Genomic DNA, 22,011 nt, shown 5'->3' with positions numbered 1-22,011 from the left:
ATTCCTATCGACTAGTATATATATATATATCTGAGGCCAATAATGGCCCTTTTCCCATTCGTCATGAAATACTCGATGCATGCATAGAAAATGAGATGAAGAGAAAAATAGCACTTTGCCATGGTGCAAAAAAGTTGTATTTATAGTTAAGAAAATAAAAAATTCCGGTAACTCGTTCGTTCGTTGTTTTAGAATTTGGCATCTGAGGCTTAAGTGGCCCTTATCCCATTCATCATGAAATATCCCAAAGGGACATACATAGGAAAGTTGTATTGGTGGTTCGGAAATGAACCTGAAATGAGATAAAATAATGAGAGGCATCATGAAAGATGTAGCAGGCTTGATGGTGAGGCTTCTCATTTACGTCTTTAGGGCTGGGAGCAGGGAGATGAGTAATGAGATGATTTTCTCGTCTTTCAAAAGTTCCTGAAGTTCTTTGATGATCCTTAGGAGCTTCACTGCGCAGCAGGGGGCATCTTGTGGTCTACGCGTTAAGGTGCGATGATTTCGCCTCGGCCGAGCACCACAGTCCGTAAAACAGGCCGGGTGATCGCCTTGACAATTGATGCATTTGTCCGTAGACTCCTTGCTTGCTCGAAGTCGATGAGTTCCTGCTCGTAAGAAGTGAGTGTCTCCGGGTTGAAGGCATTATTCTCCTTCACTAAAATATTCCGGTAACTTCAAACATCATAACAATTATAACATAATAAACATCGGCAATTATAACACAAGTCTGGAACTCTTTACCTGTTAATGAATTTACAAATTTTGCTACCACCTTAAATATAATCAGGCATGCTTTGACGTTTTTGAGACGATCGAGCTTCATAATCATTCTCAGAATGGCGACAACCTCGGAGAAAAAGTTAAAGATGGTAGTCAGACAATTTCCTTAGCAGGTGAGAATTAAAAGTGGAAACAAAAAATAAGTCTATAAAATTAGCCAGGCGCACACTATTCCGTTTTTTTCCCACTAATATTGATCCTATACTAATGTATTTATGAATTACCAGTCCCGAAAAGTTTAGATACAAAAATTATCATAATAATGAAACTGTACATTTTACTTTAAAACCGTCGATCAACAGCCGACCCGATTTTGGGTTCAAGACTGCCAATTGTTAATTGAATTAACAATTGGCAGTCATACCTGCCAACTTTTACGCATTTGCGTAAAATTTTATTTTCATATTTAAAGTGGTAGTAAATATATACTATTTTTTCTTTTATAAACTTAATTTTTAAATGATTTTGATCACCACTATTCTTCAAAAAATTAAGCACGTATATTAATATGCGTTACTATCATGCCTGTCAGCTTAATTTTTTTCAAATACAACGTACTTTTTTGCTTAAAATTTAAATTTTAATTCCATTTTAATACCACTGGGAAAAGTGATAATGGAAGGAATTAAAAATTGGCTGGTCTGTACTTCCATACCTGCCAACTTTTAATCCTTTCCATTATAATTTTTCCCAGTGGTATTAAAATGGAATTAAAACTTCAATTTTAAGCAAACAAATACGTTGTATTTGAGAAAACTTAAGTTGACAACCATGATAGTAACGCATATTGATATATGTGCTTAATTTTTGTAAGAATAGTGGTGATCAAAATCACTTAAAAACTAAACTTATAAAAGAAAAAATAGTATATATTTACTACCACTTTAAATATGAAAATAAAATCTTCCCGAAAATCCGGAAGAGTTGGCAGGTATGTAATTCCATAGTCTTGTAATTTTGAAACCTATCTAGAAGAGAATGGAACTCTTTTGTCAACAATCGGTAGAAAGAAGCCTTCACGAAGAACTTTGTTTTGAAACTATGCCGCATTTGCGGTACACTTAGGCTGAGATGTAGTACGAAGTACCTGCCTGCAGAGTGGACGACTAGCGTACTGTGTTTGTAGCAATAAAAACAAGAGAAATAGCAGAAGTAGCGTTACACTTGCTCTATTTAAGTTTTTTAAAGCAACTGGGTGCCTAGGCCACGCAGCGGCCCCTAACCTATCCATCTTAAAAATATTATTACAGTGAATATAACATTTTGATTTATGTAACAGTGTGGTAACATAAAAATAACCATGATTAGAAATTTGTACAACTTGATCGATGATTTACATAAATTGCCTTTAAAAAAGAAGTGAATACAGCCATGATTAGGTCGATATACATGAGATACAAGCTTTATCTGTGATATTACATAAATTGTAGTTGAAATTTGAACAGTAGCGTTACACTTTCGCTTTATTTAAAGATAAATTGGGTACCTAGGCCACGCAGCGGCCTCTAACCTATGCATCATGAAGTAGAACATTGTATGAAAACATTTTGAAATTTGCAACATTATGGTAGCAAGAACAACAGCGTTACACGAAGGGCTGAAAGTCTATATATATAAAGGACATAAGGAGTAAAAACTGGTGAAAAATAAATTTCATTTTTAGCTTTTTTTTCGGGAATAATAAAACATCCATAACTACCAAATTTGTTTAACAGAAATAATTTATATAATGAAATTGCTTCTTCCCCTGAATAAAAAAATTAATAGCATTAAATTGTTTATTCATAAGAATTGAATTACTTCTTAAGAAATAGCTGTTATTGAAATAGTTCTACTACCAGTGCGTCTCGCATTCAGGCTTAGATAATATTCACGAAGATAAAATTCATGAAGATTCTCGCATGGTTAGCCTAACGGCAAGGGGACTCTCATTAGAAGGCGAACGATCGATAAAATTCATTATCAACCTCTTTTACTCCTGATAAGGTGCTAAATAAAACTTTGCATCTCTGTCTCTATTTAAGATAATTACAGTGAAAGGAACATAACAGAACAGAACTTACTGTAAATTTTTCGCTGTATTTAGAGACGAAATATCCTACAGGAAGGAAAAATATGATTACGGCAAGACCTGACAGCGTTGCTATGCCAATGTACTGCCACATTAATACAAGGATTATAACGATTCTGATTGGACATATAATCAGTTCTGAACAGTAGAAAGTGAAATAAGAAAGTCTTTGAATGTCCACGGACAGGAGATTTGATATGGATCCACTAGAAAAATCCTTCCGAGCCGCTGGGGAGAGTAAGAAGTTCTGAAACAAAAGTGAATTAATTAAAAACAATCAAAAATGAATTACAACTTTAACTATTTTTAAATTAAATGTAAATATAAATAATGGGATATTAATGAAATGTACATACACTATATAAATATAAAAATGGAAACATTAATTTATTTGCCAAAAAAATTTTTTCCCCAACACCCCCACGTTTTTTCTTTTTTTTTTTTTTTNCCCAACACCCCCCCGTTTTTTTTTTTTTTTTTTTTTTTAACGAAAAAATTAAGAAAACAGCAAACGGGAGCGAGAAATATAATCAATTCTTAACAAGGATATTATCAGATAATTAAAAGCAAAATCATTAAAAAATTTTGATGATTTTGCACTAGCTTTAAAAGTCCTACCACGATGGAGGTGGAATAATTTGACGTTTTTTATGAGCTTTTGAATCATTTAGATGAAGTAGTGCGGAAAATAACTTCAAATCTAATTTAGGAAACGATCCATGCATTAAAACATAAACTTAGCTACCACTGGAAGAAATTTTCCTAAAAAACGTAGAGAGTTGTCAGCCCTGCTCTAAAAGCATAATTCGTTGTGTTCTATGAAAATTAATAACTGTTAACTATTTCTATAAAGTTACCAGTCTGGCAACACTTTCAAACATGCCAAATGCTCCGTTTTCAACAAACAAATTTTAAAAAGTGGTGAAGAATTCAAAACTAAACTTTCAGTAGTTTATCATTTCCATAATTTTTTAACAAGTTCACTCAAGTTTCAAGGCATATGTTTATTTCAGATTTTTAAATGTATTGGTGGGCAACAAAGTGGTGCAAGTTGGCATCTCTGTGCATATTCTAAAACTATTGCTAATAACAGACAATGTAAAACCATAAGTTTCTAAGTCCCCACCATTTTTTGTTTTATTTTTTATTAATCACCAACTTTTTTATAGAATGTAGATTTCGCAAGAGTGCAAGTTGGGTGAGACTATTTTATTCGTGAAAACTAAAATTTTAAATAAAGAGTAAAATTTTAAAAATTCAGACGGGACGATATAGAGCTAAAAATACATTCCGAATCATAAAAATTTTGCTTTGGTAGTTAAGGACGTGTCAAATAAAATTGAGTAGTTTTATTACCACTCTCTTCGTTTCTAAGCGTAACTTACACCACTCGCATATGTTCGTGTATATTTGTTTACAACATGGGTGAAAGCCATTATATAGCAAGACGGAAAAGAGAAAAACCTGGTACGTAAAACATTTAATTCCAGCATTTTTTTCGAAAAAAATGAAATATCTGTAACTATCAAGATTTCTTTTATAATTCTGGCATATATATAAAACTGCTTCTTTTCCAAGATAAAGTAGATATTGTTGAAAAATGTAAAAAAAGAATAAGTAAACTCCTCCCCAAAACTAGCTATAACTGAAATGGTTTTACTACCAGCCTTTCCTCTTTTCCGTCTCGCTTTCACCCCTGGTTTACAAGTATTCTGCTAATAACACTCACTGTGGTAACTATGCTGCCTGTCGAAAATTGCTATTACAATCCAGGGGCTTTTAACGATTCACTTTCTTTTTTGAAGATTATTCTCTTGATTGTAGTTGGTTGCAGTTATAATGTAAGCTTTTATTTTTCCGAAATTTGTTTCATAAAGTTAAAAAAGAAGAAAAAAACAATAATCAAATTTTTTTTATTTAAGAAAATGTCTAACAGGTGTTATTTTTATTTAATTTTATTTCATTTTTCTAAAATTTAATATGAAAAGAGGTTGGTTTAACGCCAGATACTCTTCGCACAATTTTCAAGTTGCTTCAGTTTATCAGTTAATGCCTATTCAAAAATATCAAAACTTTTCTACTTAGTGGATATTATTTCGTTACTTATCATTTTATTTACAAAAAAAAGAAATGCCTATTAACGTTACTTATAAACATAGATAACACTGATACAATATCACATATAAATCCATGTCGCTTCCTTAAAATAAATGCGAATAAAAAAAATTTATTAGCCTTTTCCAAAAGGCACTAGACCAACACTTATATCAGAAAGGCTCCTCACGGTTTGTCATAAGTAGTCTGAGCAGACTATTTAAAAAGTGAACTAGTTATGAGCATGAACACAAATTTTATTTTAAAAGTAATTAACTGGAATTTATCATATATATTTGAGCATTGAATCTGTGGTGGTTTAGCAAGCAAACAAGAAAAACCAATCATATTCATAAATTAAGTATATTTTTAGACATATATTTTCTATCACTTCATTACTTATATTAGATTTTGTATTAAATGGCTCTTTCGTGAAACTGGATTAATTCATAATGGTTAGATCACACTACATATAAGAAACCGTGTAGAGGAGTTATAGGAGGCGTTGGCTACACAAAAAAACAGATTAAATACCTTTCTGTATACAGCATTCATGAGAGCTGACTTCATTTGTGCTCCAGCAGAAAAGAAGAAGTACACCCCAAAGTTGTTGAATATTTTTGCAAATGCATCTACTATGAAAATTACAGTCACATAAAGCATCCCTCTCCATGCATAATGATCATGATCAACGAAGTTTATAAGACGGCTGTAAGACAATAAATATTTGTGTTACTTGAAATACTAGAAAAAGCGAGTTTATAGTTCAGAAGAGTTAGTAAAAATCACTCATTCACGCAGCAGCCCGTTGTGGGCCAATGAGGTTAAAGCTCTTCAATGTTTAATAATGATGGCATAGTTGTTAAAATGTAGTAAATATTGAACTTGACATCGCCTTTTTGAAAAATAACAGGAGAAGCAAGTTTGCATTACTGGGGGCACGTATGAAAGGGAAACATTAACTCCACAGCCCGTTGTGGGCCAGGAAGTTTAAATCTCCTCGACTTTTAGTACTGACATCATGATAATAGCAATGCGGTTAGAATTGAATGTAATGCCGGCATTAGAAGAAATGCTAGCAGTATCAAATTCAAAGCACATGAAAAAAAAGAAACATTGCCACAACATCCCGTTGTGACCTAGGAAAGTTAAAGCTTTTCAATTTCTAGTAACGGCAGCGTGATTGCGACACTGTGGTCACCATTGAGTTCAATAATGTCTTTCGGAGCAACATGAGGAGAAAAAAAATCAAACGACAGGAAAACAAGTAGTGTGGAAAAAACGGAACATCTGGATAAATTTTGATCTAATGATAAGATTTCCATGTACTAAAATTCTAGTTCAAAAATTTTATCTTTATTATGATAATTAGGTAATGCGAAAAATATTTGAAATAACTGTGATAGATACCAAAACACACTTTTAATGAAAAAATATGCATTCATTATGAAGCGTTTTCAAAATAGGGATGTGACTCAATTTGGAAAATATGATTCAAATAGTTTTGTTTAAAGCATTGTCAAAAATTTAAGTTTTTATTTGCATAAAAAATTAATTAGCTTAAATAATCCCATTAATATTAAGATGTAAAAACTTTCAAAAAGTATCTTGCTTAATATAGTCAATCAAAGACTTGCAGGCTTTCTCACATATTTTAAGAGTCAGAACAGAACACGAATGTACGAAGTTATTGAGATTGCCAGTCACGTAACCTTACGCAACTTTCAATTAAGGTGAGAGGAATTTTAATCGTTAATTGCAATTACTGCAGCAAAAATTAAAATTTTATAAAATAAATGTTTTAAGTAAAACTGGTAGATAAAAGAATATTAATTGACAATTTTGTTTGAGATTTTTATCAATGGTTGATACCTTTTTATTCAAAGAATGCATATTTCGTTTCTTTTATCTCGATCCTTTAAAGTAAATAATATCTACACAAAAAATTAGAATAATTAAGGTATAACCCAGTGATTCTCAACCTTTTTTTTTTTTGAAGCGCCACGCTTTTAGCAATTTCGAAATTTGACGACACACAGAGAAAAAAATTTTGAAAAGTTTTTTATTTACCTATTCTACACTGTGTGTTTATGACAATTTTGAATGTAAAATAAAATATTTTCACTACAAAAACAACAACACCCTTATTACGGGATTAATTGCAAGTTAATAGTAAGAGTATTTATAATGAGAAATTTGAGCTTTTGATGTTTTTCGATAATTGCATTTATATTTGGTCGTAAAAATTACAATGATACTTTCATATCGTCTGCTACATTTAACAGCCTCCATCTTTTTTTTAAGTTTTTATGTTGGTTAATACTGAAAATCCGAATTTACCCAAATAAAATGTAGAAAATTGTAATAAAATTTTTATAGTCCTTATGGCAATTATGGGATAATTGCATGGAATGTGAATCCAAAATGAATTGATTCTTCCGGATATTTTAAAATTAAATCTTGATTATTAGAAAACGAAATTAGTTCTTCATCTTCATTTAAAGTTAATTACAGTACAGTAGTATTCGTTATCACAAATGGATCGTGAACCCAATCAAATTTTTTTTCTATATAAATTAAAGAAATAATGAACAATTTTCTGCTTTAACGTTGCCAAATGGTCAATAAAATTTTTATGAATAGTTTTATTAAAATCTTGTGGGACAGACTCAAACTTTTCCAAATTGTCTTCCTGAGCTTTGTACTCAGATAAAGTTTTTTTTTTTTTTTTTTTTTTTTTTTTTTTTTTTTTTTTTTTTTGGAATGCTAGCAGTTCATCTGTTGAGTTTAATATATATTCTTTCGGCACTTGCATATTTGAATTTATGTTATTAAAAATAACAAAAATGCCTAATAAGTAAGCTAGTTTAGCACGCCATATTTTATTTTCCAACAAATGAACAAAATCATATTTTTTATTTTGTTCCAAAATCATTTTCATTTCGTCTTTTAATTCCGCAACACGCGATAAAAAATTTTTCCTCTGGGCAACCACCTTACTTCCGTATGCAGTAACAAATATTCATACCTGCTTGGCATAAATTACTAAATAAGTGACTTTTCAATGGTCTTCATTTTATATAATTAACCATTTTACACATTGTTCCAGAATTATTTTCATTACTGTGACGGCGAATATTTTGTAATAAGTGTTTATGTATTTGAGAACTGCATCTGTGGTAGTTGACAAGTAAATGAGGCAAACCATTATATAATATCATAAATTAAACAAATTTATAGGCATATAGGGTAAACCAGCCAGTGAAGGAACATTTCATATATATTGATTAAAAATAAGAATTTGAAAGTTTTTCTTTAGATGGATTGGTAACAATAGCTTACTGCCAAACAATAGAAAGTCATCTAGCAAAGCTCTGGAAAATTTTTTTAATTTTTTATTATCTCTGCAACAGCATATTTCTTTGAAAAAATTATAAGGGGAGTGTTTGTATTTATATTTTTGAAGTGGAATTAATTGCATGTAATAGTTTTATTCTTCTCACTGTGAAAATAAGAATTCAAAATATAGTTATTGAAGTTACGTTTTATTTTTTTAAGCATCATAGCATAATCAAGTACTGAGATAAGGGGGCGTTTATTCACTGGATCTACAAACGATGAAGAACCAGTGAAGGAACAAGTGTTCCTTTACTGGGTTTCTTCTAAGTTAATGAAAATGAAAGAAAAACTTTAATTTGAATATACCTTTAGTGATGTTTTGCATCAAAAGTATGTTAAAAATACGAAAAACAACTTCTAACCAGTGAGGGTACAGGTATGTTCCTTTACTGGGCATCGATTTCCCAGTGAATGAACAGTATGTGCTAATATGATGACACTTTACTTTTGAATTCATGATTACAAAAAAAAGTTAACAATTTCCAAGTATTTATATGTTATAATTTCAAGAATAGGCTTGTTTTTAGATATTTGTATGGCATATAAATTCATAAAGAGCATTAAAAAATAACCAAAATTAAGTGTTCCTTTACTGGGAAATTTTGTGTTCCTTCACTGATAAGAGCTGTTCCTTCACTTGGTCTTCTTATTACTTGTTGTTTGAACCTCCAAAACTTTAAAACAATATTATGTAAGTTCTCCACAATTTTTTTACAAAATTTGCAATTAGTAGCAAATATGTTGACACTGTCATTTAACTAAAATTATGAATTTTGAAATTAATATGATTTTTTAAAAGGCAAGCGAAGCTTAAGTGTTCCTTCACGGGTTAGTTTACCCTAATTCCACATCCTTATTTTTATCATATTTCCTATTAAATGGGTTTTTTGTAAACTAGTTTACCTTCGTAGTGGTCGCATCGGACTACCTATAAAAAAACGTGTGGAGACTTTGAGCTATAAGATTCGTTGACGGAGCACTAAGTATGCCCTATTTTTTTTTAAAGAAAATTTATTCATTATTACCGAGTATACAAATGATTTAGAAATTATAAATATTCAGTACCACTACGATTCTAACTGAACGAATAAATTATTACAGTATACTCTTGATTTCTCGAACTACGATAACTCGAAAACCTTGTTAAAAAATATTTTTCTATAAAGTAACGCAAATTTTTATAGAAAATATTAAATCGTATTAACATGTACAATTTAAGACAAAGTGCCTGACTTTAGTTATGTGATATATTTTTTTAAGGTTAGTAATTGTTAAACGTTTAAAAGCAATTAGTTTAATATTTCTAGAGATTTTTAATTTTTGTTGGTTTAGTGTCACCATACTGGTTGCACTGTGCCAGGAAGAATTGAATAAAATTTTTAAAATAAAGAATCGTACATTAAACTACCACTAGAAGACACTTTCCCTGAAAGCGTAGAAAGCTGATAGAATTTTAAAATAAAGTTAAATATAAAAAAATAATTATTTTTTTATTTATAATTTTTTGTTAATTTAAATTAGGTACTGCATTTTAGTTTTTATAAGATACGATGACCATTGATTGCAGCAGCTTTAGAGCTGATAGTTTTTACAGTTTACAAAATTTACAACATTTAAATTTATAAATAAAATAATTCGTTAAACAAATGTTAATAAAATTTCACAAGAACTTGTATAAAATATATTACGTGTTTCTTTGGTCTCAAGCGAATTTTTGTTAACTTGCATAAATTGAGGATTCTTCAAGTATAAAAGAAGATAAAGTATTGAATGTGATGATATATACTAAGGTCACATATTTTGCATATATTTAATGAAGCAAATGAAATAAATATTAAGGCAGGGGGAAAATATTCTGCTATTTTTAAAAGGCGCAGAAGTGACAGAGGCTTTCTTTCTTTATTATAAAAAATTGGGCACCTGGGCAGCGCAGAAGGCCCATCATGAAACAAAATAAAAAAGTTGAAATAAAAGACAGTTTGAGTTCAGCAGTCTATGGGGTGGCTGTTAACAGAGGCAGCATTAGATTAACAGTTTTAATTAGCAGATATGTAGTTCTTAAAGTGTTTTACTTACTCTAAAATTAGAGGTGGTATTAGTGAGGCCAATGCGAAAAGAAAATTGCAAAGTAACGCTGCCGACAACCAAGGCCAGAAGGATATGACTAAACTGACTCCTAAACTTCGAGATTTAAGAGATTTTGGTTCGCTGAAAAAATTCATCAATTGTTAGATAATTGCAAAATATTCAGAAAGGTTATTTCAAACTAATTTGTACATATATAGCATACTTATTTATGTTCCAACGTTTCAGAAAATCTGAGTACGTACGCTGTGCAACTAGACGAGCACTTATGTACTTAAGATCCACTACCGTCAAAAGTTTCCTTCTACTTTCAATTAGATATCTGAAATGAAAATTAAATATAGTTAGTTTCAAAGTGTAAAACAAAAATTAAATTTGTAATAGGCCCTATACTTTAAAAGAGAAGTCATACTAAGCTGTTTATAAGATAAATTTTAAATTGGTTATAGATTATGTACTTTAAAAGATAAATAATTTTCATAAGCTGGTTAAATAATTAATTTTAAAATTTATTAAAGGTTCTATACTGTTAAAGAATATTCTTTATACTAAGCTGGTAAAATGTTTAGTTTTAAAGTCTATATTACGTTCCATGCTCTAAAAGGTTATTCTCTATGCTAAGTTGATTAAATGTTTAATTTTAAAATGATAATAGGTTCTATACACAGAAATAAAAATTCTAAAACTGAGCTAATTAAATATGAATAATTTTGAAATAATGATAATTCTATACTTTAAAAGATAAATCACTCTACTAAACTGGTTAAATAACTATTATTAAATTAATATAATAGGTTATGTGCTCCAAAAGATAAATCATTATACTAAGCAGCCTAACGCTTTCCACTCTGATATCGCCTATGAGCATCGCCTTCTATAACTGAAAGCCTTCACGCGGTTTCTTATAGGTAGTCCGATCAGATCACTATGGGGGTAAACTAGTCTAGGAAAGAGCCATTTAATAGAATGTATAGTAAAAGTAGTATTTTTTTTTTTTTTTTTTTGGAATTTATGAATATAATTGGAGTTTCTAATTTACTTGTCAACCAAAGATTCAATTCGCAAATCTATATAACTTTCTCTCAATTACTTTTAAAATAGAAGCGCACAATTGGTTCACTTTTTTAAAAACCGCGAGGAGGCTTTCTGTTGTATGCTTTAGGCGCCTTTAACAATCACCGCTCTAAAATTAAAAAAATTCTATAACTTAATAATTAGAGAGTTAACCACATTAATTTAAGAATCTTTGAAATTATATTAAAAAAAAAAGAATCTGTAATGTGTATTTTATATATGATCAAGAGCTTGTAGCATTTCAAAAAGCATTTTAAAGTACTCTGAGTGCAGAGGGTTATGAAATTAATTTAAATTGATAATAGGTTATGCACTTTAAAAGATAAACTATTATACTAAGCTGGTTAAAGGATTAATTGAAAAAAATAATAATAATAGGTTCTATACTCTTAAAGACAAATCATCTTACTAAGTTCTTTAAATGGTTAGTCAATTTAGTGCTCTCGACATATGTGACGAAATTACTAAAGGTAATTGATAGTCATGTTGCTTAATCGTGTTGAAAGTCATCACAAGGCAAAAATTGCTTTACTCAAATTTAATTATTTATAGAAAATGTTGGAAATAATTAATTAGCATATATGAGGGCACCCATATAAAGCATTAAGATTGTCACTGCTGATTATTAGAACAAGTGTTATTCCGCGCGACTTTGATTTTTTGCTTACTGTACGATTTAGATTTCGAGAATTTTTTTAACATCAAAACTTATATTTTAATTTTCCAAGTTGTAGAAATTTCAGAAATAACAAGTTAAGTGCATTACATTTATAAATCCTAACTTATAAATCTAACTAAATTTATAAATCTAAACGTTACAACATATACTTCAAAAATAAATTTTCCTAGTTTAAACACCGAAATTTAATATTTTGGTCAAATTTTCACAGGATGTTACATTTGCAAAAATCATAAACATGTTAAATGCATTAAATCTTCTAATAAATCCAAACTTTTAAACGTAATAAAGCGCAATTTTATTTAAAAAAAGCTGTATTTGACATATTGTTTAACAAAATTTTTTATTCACCGAATATTTCATTAAACATAATGTTTTATTCGAACATGTTAAAAAAATACTATTTAAATTAAACATAAATTAGTTTCACACACTTGAGCGACGAAACTTTTAATTTCCAGGTCATTTTTCATAACTTGTTGTAGTTAAAACACTAAGATGCAGGTTCAATGTATTATAATAAACGATACAAACCTTACAAACCAGGAAAAAGTTGCGTATGAAAACAACGACACATCTTCAATGACTTTATTATCCTAATGATAATGAAAAAGATGATAAGCTAACAAAGAATAGCATAGAGAATAATAGTCAAAGAGCAAAACTCCAAAATACAATCCCTTTAAAGTATTTTTATCATTTAACAACAATTTTCCACTTTAATTTTTCCAAACTTCATTTTTTTAACAAGGTGTTCAGGAAATAATAATACAAATATCTTGTTTAACAAACTTCACAAATAAAATTATAAAGATAAAAGAGCATTGTCATATCGATCTTTATATATCTATGTAGTTTTTATTTTAATTTCAAAATAAGGTTTTTATCATAAAATATATATATATTAATTAAATTATGCATTTTTCTTTTTGAATCATTATTATTTTACATAATTGCTAAAAAGAAGCTACGAAACAATTGTTATCTCATTTCAAATTTAAAGAAAACTCTTATAAATAGCAATTGTACAGTTCTCAAAGTAAGAAACGGACGATCCTGAAAATCCTTTTGATCTAATGTCATCTTCACATTTTAGTACTCAATCTTAATAGTTCGAGGGGTTAACATCAAATACGCTGGTTAATAATGCAGGTGAGTTAAGAATTCAGGCATAAAATATACTTACTCTGAATAAACATAAATTTTTTATGAAACGGATTTCTGACTCCCAAAATGCAAGAGATAGCAGCAATCTAGGATATATGGTCAAAAAAGTTTGACCAGGAGAATGTCCAAAGTTTCTATCCTTTAATGTTACTTTTTCTTTTTGAGTATTTATATACAATTATAAAAATCGTTTATCCAGAGATTATTTCACGCAAAAAGTAATTTAATAGTTATTATTATTTAATTCAAAATAAAAGTTTAAATTTTAAGGTTGAAAAAATTTTAATCATTTTTAAAAATGTAATTTTGAATGGTAAAAATACAATGTTTAAATTAAATCGATCGAGTAGTTCTTGAGATAGTGAATTCTAAAAATACGACTTTTTTAGAACATAAAGATTCGATTATTAGATCAAAAGTTATTCAGGATGTTCCGTTTTTTAAATATTTTACATACAGTACATAATAATTTTGTACTGAAATCACAAACTAGCAAGGCTGGTACCTAAAATGCTATTTTGCCAAATGGGCTTTTTTTACAGAGTTCAAAAATTACACATAAAATTTATTATTTTTATTTCGGTCTAATTATTAAAGTATGAATTAGCAAGTACCGCAATTCTTAATTTCAATACATCACCAAGCATAATTTATTCCACTGAAGAAAAACTGGGGTGTCTCTAAATGAATACCTTAGAATTTTCTCATTATTCCGAAGCGAACATTTGCTCTTTAAACAGCTACATTTATAAGCTTCACCACCAGAGGTTAATGAATAAGTGGCGTTGAACTTTAAATTTATTTATATATAGTGGTGTGAGAACTAAGTTTAAATGAATAAAAATTAATACATTAAAACATAAACTTGGCTACCACTAGAATGATTTTTTAAAAAACGAATAGAAAGTGGGCAGTTTTGAAAATATGACACACAGGATAAACTAGTTAAACGTAGAATTGTTCGAGTTGTTCTGTTCCAGCCCTGGTGGGCTCCCACCAATTCATCGAATCTGATACGGTTAGACATTAAGTCAAGTATATGCTACAGGTAATGACCGAAATCAAGAGAATGTCGACTTTCACCGGTGAATGTCAACAAAATCATTGTCACTTTAGTGAATGTCCGAAATATTTGTTTTATCCGATTTGATATTAATTTGTTCGTTGATATTATTTTATTCGATTCAAATCTGATATTGCATTAAGTCAAGAATATATATATATNATATATATATATATATATATTTATAAGAGAGAAAAAGAGTTACAATGTTTAATTACACAAAATTTTAGTTTTTACTTTTAAGAAAATATGAAAAAATTTCTAAGAAATGTATCTTTAAATAGTTAAAGTACTTTCATCACACTAACTGTTAAATTATGCTTGTTTATTCATGCTTATTTATGCTTGTTCATTCACATGCTTGTACTTTCATATATATTTTTTAGTTAAAAAGAGAAAATTTAATTTGTAAAATACCTCGAGAGAATCGAAGTTTCTCTTGTCCACAAAATTCGCTAAAAAGAATTGAACATATACCAATGGAGAATACATCATGTTGACAATGAAAATGATTTCTGATGATGGCTTTTTTTCCTAAAAAATTTAACAATATTAAGTATTTCTGACGAGAATAAAAATACTGAGAGTTATAATGAAAACACGGTTTGTGACAACATCAAACGCTTAAAACCGCATTCGTAAAACGTTGATACGCGGAACTGAGAATCATAAATAGAATGCATACACTAGGATAATATCAAATAATTTAATTTGAATGTTTAATGTAATTAGAGATAATATTAATCATAGTTAATTGTTTATCAAACCATACAAGAAATAATATCTTAAATATAAATAGAGAAAAAATAAGAGAAAGATAGTAAGAATTCAGATCAAGTGAATAATGATTAGAATGTTTTTTTTTAAATATCATGCAGATGGGTCGCATGGGAATCTTGTGCTTTGCCCCAAATACCGAGTTAACAACAATATGCAGCATCTTTCAAAGACAAACTGACAAAAGTATATGCTAAAAGAAGCTGCTTATTAGTCTCTTCTTATCAAAATTTTAAATTTTATTAATCACCACTTTTTGTATTTTTTGTCGCAAATAGCGTCTCTGAGTAACTATTTGAAACATTCACAGTGTTACCACAATGTCACAAAAACAAAATGTCTTATTCACTGCATAATTTTCATGATGGGTAGGGGCATCACCTCCTACATCAGAAAGCCTCCACGCGACCTTTTATAAGTAGTCCGCGCAGACTATTTAAAAAGTGAGCCAGTTGTGCGCATGAACCCAAAACCTTTTATAAAAGTAATAGAGAGAAATTTATCTCATATATTTGAGAATTGAATCGGTAGTGGTTAACAAGTGAATAAGGCAAGCCAATAATATTCATAAATAAAACAAATTTTTAGTCATATATTTGCTACCACTTTCTTATATTAACTAGATTTTGAATTAAGGGACTCGGAAAGTGGATATCCTTCACATACCCTCCAACTTATGAGAATTTTGAAAATAATTCTTTCTAGTGGTAGCGAACCAAAGTAGAAATTTTTAAAGCAAATGGATCTCTCATAAAACTTTTATCAGAACTTAAGAATCTAGCCATATGGCCTGCACTTGTATAAGTAATAGTGGACAAGTTACGCTAAAATTAATTTTTTTTTAAATATTAAGACATTAATTTTGCTACCGTCTGAAAAGAAGATTTCTGAAACTACGGAAATTCCGTAGCAGTTGGAGGGTATGCATAATAGTCTGATCGGACTACTTATAAAAAACCGTGTGGAGACTTTCAGTTGTAAAAGGCGTTGGTACCCAATTTGTTTTAAATGAAGAAAAGAAGGAAGAAACATTTAACAGTCACCCCATAGACTGCTGAACTCGAACTGTTTTTTATTTTAACTTTTAGTAATATTTCATGATGAATGGGATACGGGCCTTCTACGCAGCCCAGTTTTTGTTAATAAAGTAAGTAATGGAACATTTACTAGATGTACACAGATGCCAACTGCTCCGGACGAGCCTTAATAATTTATAAAACGGTAAACACCTACAAACAAAAATTTGCTAATATTTGGCTAATTTTGCTTACTAGTAAAAACAAGGCAACATTACGTCGTAGTAACGAAAGAAGTAACGAATTATATAAGCCTTTGAATTATTTAGAAATAGTGGTGAATAGAAACCTAATGAAGTGAATTTATTAAACTAATAATCACACATTATTAAACTACCACTCGAAAATATTTATTTGCTGTCCGGAGCAAGTTGGCATCTCTGGATGCAATCAGATATGAAATACCACTCTTTTCGTATAGGTGCATTTCTTATTTACAGTTGTGCCAGTTATTTACAGGGATGCGAACAACTCCGCTTTCTGCCAAAGTGTTAATATATAGGTGGCGAGTAAAAGTTGTAGAACATAAATAATTAAGCCTATTTTTTTGAAAGTGTTACCATTAGATAACTAAAATAAAGTTGCATAACTTACGATACGTTGAATTTTTGATATGTTCATACCCTCCAACTTATGAGGATTTGGAAAATAATTCTTTCTAGTGGTAGCGAATCAAAGTAGAAATTTTTAAAGCAAATGGATCTCTCATAAAACTTTTATCAGAACTTAAGAATCTAGCCATATGGCATGCACTTTTTATAAGTAATAGTGGACAAGTTAAGCTAAAATTAATTTTTTTTAAATATTAAGACATTAATTTTGCTACCGTCTGAAAAGAAGATTTCTGAAACTACGGAAATTCCGTAGCAGTTGGAGGGTATGTATGTAGTTATAAAAACTTACTTAACATGAAAAATACCTAACTTAAAATATCATTAATTTCGTTTCCAATTGAAATTTCCTTTTTACAAAGCGGAGAAAGTTAGCATCTTTGCTTTTAACTTTTCTAGGAAGAATTTCCCACGTATTGTGAATAACTAATTAACATATATATGTAAATAAAATTATCTTATAGCAATTACTGCAGCTTACACTAGTTTTCATTTCTGAATAGATTGATTTGCTTGCATTAATTTACTATTTTAAATTCATCAATCTGAGAATTAAATAGAATTTTTTTACTTTAATTTAATAGACCCATTGCCACTTTAAGTATAGAAATGAATTACTACGGACAATTCGAAGTTGGTGGCAGCTATTAAATCGGTTTCTTTTTGACGTTGTTTTAGTTCAAGTATGTCGCACTAGAACTGCACAATGAACTATTGGCGACGGTCTGGGCATGCCATCACAGTTTTGATCGTCTGCAGAGGGTATGGCACCCCACTGTGCTAGCCCGACGACCCGCACGCGATGTCGAGCACTTTACGGTAGAACAATTTAACTAGGACCAATGCCGCACACTCTCGATCCCTACACTGACTGATTGAAGTGAGGCATTAACATATTACTCACTAATAAATTTCGCATAATAAAATAAAAACTACCATTGCCACAATCAATCTATCTTAAATTTAGCTATCAAAGTCGTTTATTTTCATAATAACTTCTGATATCTATGAGTGAATGTTTTTTTTTTTATAATAGCAGTTTAAGTAAAATAAATAAATTATCAAAAGAAAAAGATCACATGTCATTAGGCTATTGTGTCTAGTTTTACAGTTCGTTCACCGGGAATTGGCACTTGGCTCCACCTCCTCGGACGAAGAGTTCATTTCAACCCTGGAGTAAGAGGAAAAACACCTCCGTGCTTGAAAATGAGGCAACCCTTTTTGCTTGCCAAACGTAAGTAGTGAATTATTTTTCAGTCACTTACTTCGCTTTATCATCTGCTATTCTACCTTTCGTTATTCTAGCTATTTAAATATATTGCAGCAAAATGTCTCAAAAAGGACAAACTATTAACTCAAAAAAAAAAAAAAAAAAGAAAGAAATATCATCAAAATTTATGAAATATTTAATGTTAAAAAAATGCCCTTTAAGATTTCGAAATAAATATTTTAGTCATACAATCGCCAAATAGCAACCTTGTTCAGGACTGTTCACATCCTTCTCCCAAAAATAGCGAAATAGTATCGTCGGATACCACGTGATGAAGGCGGAGCCAAGTGCCAACTCCTGGTGAACGAACTATAGTCAAAGTAATCAAACACTTTTTACATCTTTTGAATCTTTTATCACAAAATTCATTTATTAAAATAAATCAATATTTAAATAACTTACTAGCTTAAAATAATTCAATATTGTTGATTGTTGTAAAATAATGCCACATATGGTGAATACAAGCCAGAAAACTGTAAGTGCAGAGGAAGTAGCCACTCCACATTTCCGGTGTCGAAGCATAAGTATTGTGGTGAAGGCCTGAAACAAAATGAATTAAAAATTTCGAAAATATTTAACTTTTCAAGAATAAAAAACTCTTGAATCAATGTATTAATACGAACGCCATTGAGGTGATTTTAATTTTATCGAGAAAGCATAAATGAATAGCTATTTTTAATCTTTCTAAAATATAACTAAATATTCCGATTTTTTCCCGCAAGTTTATTATACGGTCAGGAGCCATTAAATGCAATCACTTTTTTGAAACAGGGTGTTTGTACGGATGCAACGGGCGACTAAGACTGTAAAGTGCTGATTAACCAAATGGCTGTTATTTATTAAATGAGAATATACTTAGCAACCTCTTTTCGGATTGTTTTAGTCAGTTTTCTTAAGAAATATTATTTCAAATTTTTTCTTCAACTTTAAATGCGAATAATTTACAATGTTTGTCATTTTACTAAAAACCGTCATTAAACAGCCGACCCAATTTTGGGCTAATGACTGCTAATGCTCAACTCGAAAACCAGTAATTTTGAACCCTATTCAGAAGACGAGGGTAATCCTGGATCAAGTATTTGGAGAAATGTGTCTTCGTGGAGGACATTTTGATGGAACTAACCCGCATTTGCCTTACATTTTGAGGAAAACCATCCATGGTTAGCCAGACGGCAAGAGGACTCTAACAATACGGAGGTTAATAATTATAACTTAAATTCGCTTATAGCATATCAAAATAGGATTTAATAAGTTGAGTCATATGAAAGTTAAAAAAAACTTATAAACGTACATTGTTTTTTTTTTTACAAAACTACAAAACTTGTACTTACGAAAAGAAGAAATTTAAAAGATGAAGCCACAAACGAGGAAGGCGGTACGCTGACATCCGATGTTATCAAATAAATATTTGTGCAAACCTGAATCAGGGTCATTATCAGAAGGCTAAGAGACAGCACCTATTTTAAAATAAAATTCGAAAGTTAAAGAATTTCAATTTAAAGACAATAAAAATGATTACAGGACGAGGAGACGATTACAATGAAATAATTAAAAGACGATAACAATGATTGTTTCAAGTAAATATAATCTCGCCTTATTTCCGGTAATTTATTATTTGGTAAACATCCTACGTTACTTCAACAACTCACCTTACATGTTTTTTTTTTCCATATTAAAATCTGTTTCTGGCACTCGNGATTGGTGACCAGCAATTTCTTCTTCTTCTTCTTCACCTTTGTAGAGTGCATCTTTTGCAGTGTCATATTTTGGTTGTTCGGGAGATTTTAAATTTGCTCCCGCTGGTAATGTTTCTTCTCTGACTAGACAAGCACACTCGGAATCGTCCTTTTGAGTCTCCAGGGTCATCGAAGAAATAGACTGAAAAGACAACATACATATATGTATATGCATATATATATATACACACACAATCACACACACACACATTATATATATATATATATATATTAAAATCTGTTTCTGGAGCTTGTAGAAAATCTCTTCGAACTGGAAAATCGACAACAACTCGTTTCGCATAATAACCATTTCAAATGTCATTGGAATTAAAAAGTTTATTGAAAAAATGACAAAATTTATTAACATTTGTGGCAAAGTTTACTTGTTTTTTTATTTATTTATTTTACTTCCTATGAGCTGCACAATCAGTCTTCCTGATGAGCAGACCTAGTGCGTTCTCTGGAAGTGGTATCCACTCTTTCAGGACCACCACAATGGGTGGCCATGTTGATTTGGACGTCCAGTTTCTGCCACACTAGATGGCAGCACCGAGACTCTATTTGGATGCTAAAGTACACTAGGAATTTAATTTTGCCGGAAATGCCAAGAGCCAATAAGGCACTCCAGGGATCTTTTGCATGCCACATTATCATACGACATGGTTGTTGAGGATTTTCTGCATCCCGGTGTCGGTGTCTGGTCCAGGGATCGAACCAGCAGACTTGGGCTCAGAAGACCGACGACAAACCAACTGCGCCACCCAGCCACAAGTTTACTTGTACATATTTATTTACAAGGAGGCCTACATTTTCCCTTTTGTTGAAAACGGTCAACGGCTCATACTTACTCATATGTGGCAGTCATCGTAGCATCAGCCCAGCGAGGGGCTCTAACTAATTCATCTGAGTGGGAATGTGTAATAAATCGCCGAAGCGCAACTGAATGGTGAAAGTTGGGGTTCAGTAACATTTATTGAGAGAAAATTAAAATAAACTAGCGAGATTAAACAAACAAATTTAAGAGAGAGAGAAAAGGTTTTTGTTACAGACTGCCTCGCCTCTCCTCGAGGTAGTACACCCGAGCTTCGCAGGTGCACAGTAGCCACATAGCCTCAGATAAATAGGAAAAATACATGATAATAAATGCTCAAAAATGTATAGGTGAATATCGAGAGAAAAATTATATGCAAGTTTTTGCAACTATTAACAAAATTTAAGGGACAGTACCTCATTGGAGAGGAAACGGTCAACGAGATTTTCCCATGTATCTATATAATAAATTTCGAAATAATGACAACAGTATTTTTAACCGATTTTCCCTTATTGTCACATCGCTTAAAATAGCATCGTTCAGAGCAAATCTCCTTGAACTCCTCAATTGCATTCGCATTCAAATTATTCGAAATGTGAAGGGGAAAAAAACTGTTATAGTTTTTCAGCACCATCTGTTGGAGAGCTTGGTAACGAATTTTGCAATAATAAAATATCGGGTTTCCAAAGCAAGTTCGTACATTTCATTCGTCTTCCGCTTCTCTTGAATTGATATTTTTTGACTTACGGTAATACGATAGTAGGCTTACCAGTTTTGAAATATTCAACCAAGTCCACGGCAGTGGATTCACACAGTTTCGGTTTCGTAGCTGCCAAATGCAGGTGATGAATATAATGCTGAAAATCACTGATGGCGTCGTTACAATTATGATGTCTTGAAAACAACTTGAAAAATCTGGAACTTGTGTATTCCATGTTTGGTTTAAATCCTGAAAAAAAATAAAATATACTGAATTATAGAATCTTATAATACGTATGATTCTTCCGGCTTATAGAAAGATTTAGTAAATATTTAGTTTGAATAACAACAATTCAAAATATTTTGTGAGCACCACCACATATTATACCTCTGTAATATATAATTAATTAACTCATGAACGTCGGATGATCATTTAGAATCCTACAGGTTAAGCTTTATGTGTTATTAACTTCTCATTGCAGGTCAATAAACACAGATCAAATCAATCGGTTAGAGACGGTGTATGTATATGAAAAGAGAAGAAAAAGTATTAAAATAGAATATTTTTAAAAATTATTAAGCATATATACATATATATTAAAAAGCCGGAAAA

General features: G+C 30.6%; 1 protein-coding gene across 1 annotated transcript in view; it reads right to left on the bottom strand.

The window, feature by feature from the left end:
* Positions 1 to 21,654, bottom strand: part of LOC107457427 (multidrug resistance-associated protein 1-like) — a 74,156-nt gene extending 52,502 nt beyond the window's left edge. Inside the window, exons 1-9 of the mRNA XM_043052285.2 lie at positions 21,469 to 21,654; positions 19,484 to 19,609; positions 18,555 to 18,692; positions 14,836 to 14,952; positions 12,723 to 12,784; positions 10,641 to 10,757; positions 10,427 to 10,558; positions 5,486 to 5,660; positions 2,850 to 3,104 (exon numbers count right to left, since the gene is read on the bottom strand). Of these exons, the coding sequence (XP_042908219.1) occupies positions 2,850 to 3,104; positions 5,486 to 5,660; positions 10,427 to 10,558; positions 10,641 to 10,757; positions 12,723 to 12,784; positions 14,836 to 14,952; positions 18,555 to 18,692; positions 19,484 to 19,585 (1,098 nt within the window). The 5' untranslated portion in view covers positions 19,586 to 19,609; positions 21,469 to 21,654. The remainder of the gene's footprint in view (positions 1 to 2,849; positions 3,105 to 5,485; positions 5,661 to 10,426; positions 10,559 to 10,640; positions 10,758 to 12,722; positions 12,785 to 14,835; positions 14,953 to 18,554; positions 18,693 to 19,483; positions 19,610 to 21,468) is intronic.
* Between the last annotated feature and the right edge of the window lie 357 nt (positions 21,655 to 22,011).

The sequence above is a fragment of the Parasteatoda tepidariorum genome, chromosome 9 (genome assembly GCF_043381705.1).
Source record: "Parasteatoda tepidariorum isolate YZ-2023 chromosome 9, CAS_Ptep_4.0, whole genome shotgun sequence".
In the NCBI taxonomy this organism is placed as follows: Eukaryota; Metazoa; Arthropoda; class Arachnida; order Araneae; family Theridiidae; genus Parasteatoda; species Parasteatoda tepidariorum.
This window is presented reverse-complemented; position numbering and strand designations above follow the sequence as displayed.